Raw genomic sequence first — 4,119 nt, 5'->3', positions numbered from 1 at the left:
CCCAACAAGCTATAAACTTGTTGTAAGCACATAAGTATTTGTGAATAGACTTGTTGAGCATTAACTCTTGGGTGGCATAGTTGGAGTTACAGAATGAATTACAGATGGTTGTAATAAAATAAAATGTGTCTTCATAGGAAAGGCAATAAACAAGGTTAATATTTCACAAATGGTGTAAAACTAATTTAGACCACAATAAGTATTTATGCGAACGTGACAGTGAACTTCCTCTTAGCAGCTTTCTTTCTTGGATAAGTCATGGTTGTTGAAAAATACTGCAGATTAATTACATTACATTACAAACACTTAATAGAAAATCTTAATTATTTCAATTTGTTTGCAAACACACACACAAAAAAACTCATAGTACTGAAAATTTTATCAATTAGAAATTAAATAAAAAAAAAATAAAGTGTTCGAATCAAATCCTTGTGTGCTGATAATGTATGACCTCTCCTGCAGCTACTTTAGACAGAAAAACGCAGAAAGAAAAGCAACACTGGAGAAAAATCACAATTCCTCTTTAATTGCTCTCATACAAAAAGTTCAGATTTTAGATATGGTTACATTGTGAATAATGTAACTTCGGAGCATTTAGGCACTCATAAGATGTGTTAATTTGTTATCTCATTAGAAGTGCACAATGGGATCACTGTGGGTCTTGTTGCCCTGTACATCAGACAGCTCAACTTCTCCACCATTACAGGGGAGTTTCTTGTAAACACGGAGGTGAATATGGTCATCCCCTCCCACATGGACCTGCAAACAATCAAAGCACAGGTTAGGTTAGGGCCAATCTTATGAATGCCATTTCAAATATTAATAAGTGGCAAACTTCTTCCTACTCTTTGAAAACACCAATTCATTTAGTTATATATAATTTTTGATTTCACTGTGTGTTTGATCTAATTTTAATTTCCTTTTTATGTTATTTTTTATTTGCCAGTGTTCGAAATAAACCTATTTCAAATCAATTCAATATGTCTTGTCAAGTCATGTCAGGGTTAAATGTCACCTCATATTGAAATATGTGTAACGAAAATATGACGACGTGTCAAACAGCAGGTCGAAAAAATATATACTTTGATTTACTCATATTTCGATTACTTTTTTTTCTTCAAATTATTTAACAAGGGGGTCCCCATGCCTGCTTAGAAAAGACTGTTTTTGTTTGCAAAACAACTCAAAAGTGATCACCTTGCAGCATTTCTAAGTCCGATAAATAACAATCACCTTTATAAAGTAATTGGTTCCGGACACAACCTGCGTCTTGTAGTTCTTGGCAGTGAACACATCGTAGGTCTTCCCTGTTTTTCTTTCGGCGTGAGGCTTCACCTGTGCAACGAAGAGGTGACAGCAACTTAAAAAAAACAAAACAATTGGCTTCACACACTGAAAGAGAACGTGAACCGTGGCGAAGGGACAAAGTCCGACCGATCCTTGTTGTAGGCTACTCACACTGTCGCAGATCTTCTGAACGTCCTCATTGGCATCAACAGCCTCACCGAGTCCTCCGCACATCATCTTGTCGATTTTCCGTGGATGGAGCTGCTCAGTGACCTAAAACAGCTGATGTCCGTTTTTATGGTACAGTCTGTGTGAGTCAGGAAGTCACGTGACTGTTTGGCGCGAACCATCAACGAGGAAGAAGGGGTCTGGGGCGGTGTCTTTAAAACATGGTACCGTTCCGTTTAAGCGTCGGATTTTAGATAACCTAGATACATTATATTTCAAAATCTTTAATAAATATTCAAGGAAACGCAAAGTTAGGTACATCACTGTACAGTAGTATTTGCCTTTAACCCCCCCCTTCAGAGATGGTTGGTGCCGGTGTGGTTGGGCTCAGACTTGTCAGATGAGCTAGCGGAAGGTTTCGATCGTGTGAGGGTCCATCTGATCGTCGGATGGCAGGACCGTATCACATTTCCACCTCCAGTTAAACCTTCCTCCTACTCTGCGATCCCTGCAGAACCGGAAGCAGCAGGTTTAGGATTGTATCTGTGGGGTCCAAATTTTCCCCTCTACAGAAAAAAGCTCTTAAAATGTTTGCATTTTGTCTGATAATCGCCAATAGTTTTGTGTTGGCCAGTTTGTGGAATCGTCCTGTAAAAATGAATATGCAATGGCCTTGGAAGAAGCAAGACATAAACGGGATGCTTAGGACACATTAATTTTTTTTCTAGATAGATTTATAGATTTTTTTCTTCTTAAACAATAATATACAATAATAACACAATAGCAAGGGAACTGAAAAATCACCAACAAATAAAAGTGGGCCAACGCAAAGGAAATAACTATATATTGACCTTTGATTTTCCACGCCCATCAATCCTCAAAACCTAGATTGTAAAAGCAAAATTAGTACAATAGGTGGTAATCTCTATGAATTCCCTAATTGCGTTAATTTAACATATAATATCTAATAAATTATAAGATCAGATAATGTACCAAAAGCTGCACAAAACAAATTTGTGCGCTAGTTGTTATTATTTATGACTTCATTATTGCAAATACCACAGATAACCACAAATAATAAAGTGATTATCTGACTACACTTAATTAACTGCTGAAACTCCTGATACAAAAATAACTTCACTAGTCTTGTAGACCAGTAAAATAAGAGAATAGATGGAGCCCAGAAGGATTAGGATGTGCTATACAAAGAAAAATCAATTTGTCTGTCTGTGACTCAATCAACAATGTTAAAAACCCAACATAGATTTGAAACAGTCCAATATTCAATGCCCAGTGACCCGACCCCAGATAAGCAGATGAAGTTGAACAAGACCAATGTGCAATGATGTGCGCTTGTGCTTGGTCAAGCCAGAATGTGTCATTTGCAAATCTTCAAAAAAGACGAACGAGTCAAAGTGGGTGAGTCTGACTTGAAGAATGTTGAAGGTGTGGTGATGTGGGTCTAAGCTGTGAACTTGGTAAACATTATTGCATTGTATCTATCTATTTCAGTGATTAGTTCTTTCAAGAAACCTGTCCAAGGTGTACCTCGCCCTCGCCTGGAACGTTGGGAGGGCTGGGCTCCAGCTTCCCCCACGACCCTGACAGATTAGCTGGAGACAATGACAGAGAGAGAGACAGAAAGAGTCCCTTCAAACACGATCACTGCTTGAGCTTTTCTTTCTGGACACTATAGAACCTCACAAGAAAATAGGATTATTTAAAGCACAATTTAATTTGTGTTGTACATAATAGTTCTATTTTGACACACTCCTATCATGATGATCAGCGTTACAGCGTGTCCATCGTAACATTGATATATATTCTTATGCTAATGCTAATGCTGAGATTTTGATTGGGATCTCATTACATAAAGTCAATATTGACCACTAAACTAAGACAAAGATGATTAACATCCACGTCCATGTCATGGATGTCATGGAGTCTCCTCAGAAATAACATGGGGCGCACAGGCAGATAAGCTATTAATAAAGTTTAAATAAGGGAATTAGTACAAATAAGGGAAGACAAAAAGAGGAAATGAGTTACTGCACAGGAAGAAGGTTGTGGGTTTGATTGGTCCTGGGGCCTTTCTGTGGGGCATTTGCATTTCCCCCCTGTACCTACATGGGTTTCCAAATGTCAATGGACAAGAGGTAGGAGATGAGTGAAAAAGAGGACATTCTATTATACTCACAAGTAGTAACAAGCCAACTCACACTAGAAATGTTAAAAGGAGTGAAACAGAGATCTCTGCACCTCAAGATTGGAAAAACATTAAACTTGAAGGAAGCAATTTTATCAGAGACGTGAGAGTCTGAAGTTCCTTAAAAATAATTTTTTTTTCCAACTGTATTTCCTTTTAAATTAATAAAATTAGTTTTGGAAACAAAGTTAAGAATTAAAAAAAAGGTTTGTATTTGTAATGCAAATTACATAATACATTGTAACGTGATTTGTCTCTCTTTACTAATAATGTCTGTTATGTTGAGACATGGCTGTGAATGTACCGGCTGGGCACATGTTCAACACAGCTGAGTGACAAGTTTGTACAACACTGGTGTCCCTGAAGAATGCCAATGGGAACCTGTTGTCCCATGACTCTAGTTGTATCTCTTTTCATTTTTTTCCAGAGTGAAATGAGCAATGCTCCAATGATTCCCC

The 4,119-nt window shown here is 37.6% G+C and overlaps 1 protein-coding gene across 1 annotated transcript; it reads right to left on the bottom strand.

Moving 5' to 3' along the window:
• Positions 1 to 500: 500 nt before the first annotated feature.
• LOC115061091 (cystatin-B-like) lies at positions 501 to 1,607 on the bottom strand. The gene is made up of 3 exons (XM_029529321.1): positions 1,459 to 1,607; positions 1,234 to 1,335; positions 501 to 759 (listed from the first exon to the last, which is right to left on the bottom strand). Exons 1-3 carry the CDS (start codon positions 1,522 to 1,524, stop codon positions 631 to 633), a joined length of 297 nt encoding a protein of 98 aa, XP_029385181.1. The 5' UTR covers positions 1,525 to 1,607; the 3' UTR covers positions 501 to 630.
• Between the last annotated feature and the right edge of the window lie 2,512 nt (positions 1,608 to 4,119).

This window comes from Echeneis naucrates, chromosome 20 (assembly GCF_900963305.1).
Source record: "Echeneis naucrates chromosome 20, fEcheNa1.1, whole genome shotgun sequence".
Taxonomy (NCBI): Eukaryota; Metazoa; Chordata; class Actinopteri; order Carangiformes; family Echeneidae; genus Echeneis; species Echeneis naucrates.
This window is presented reverse-complemented; position numbering and strand designations above follow the sequence as displayed.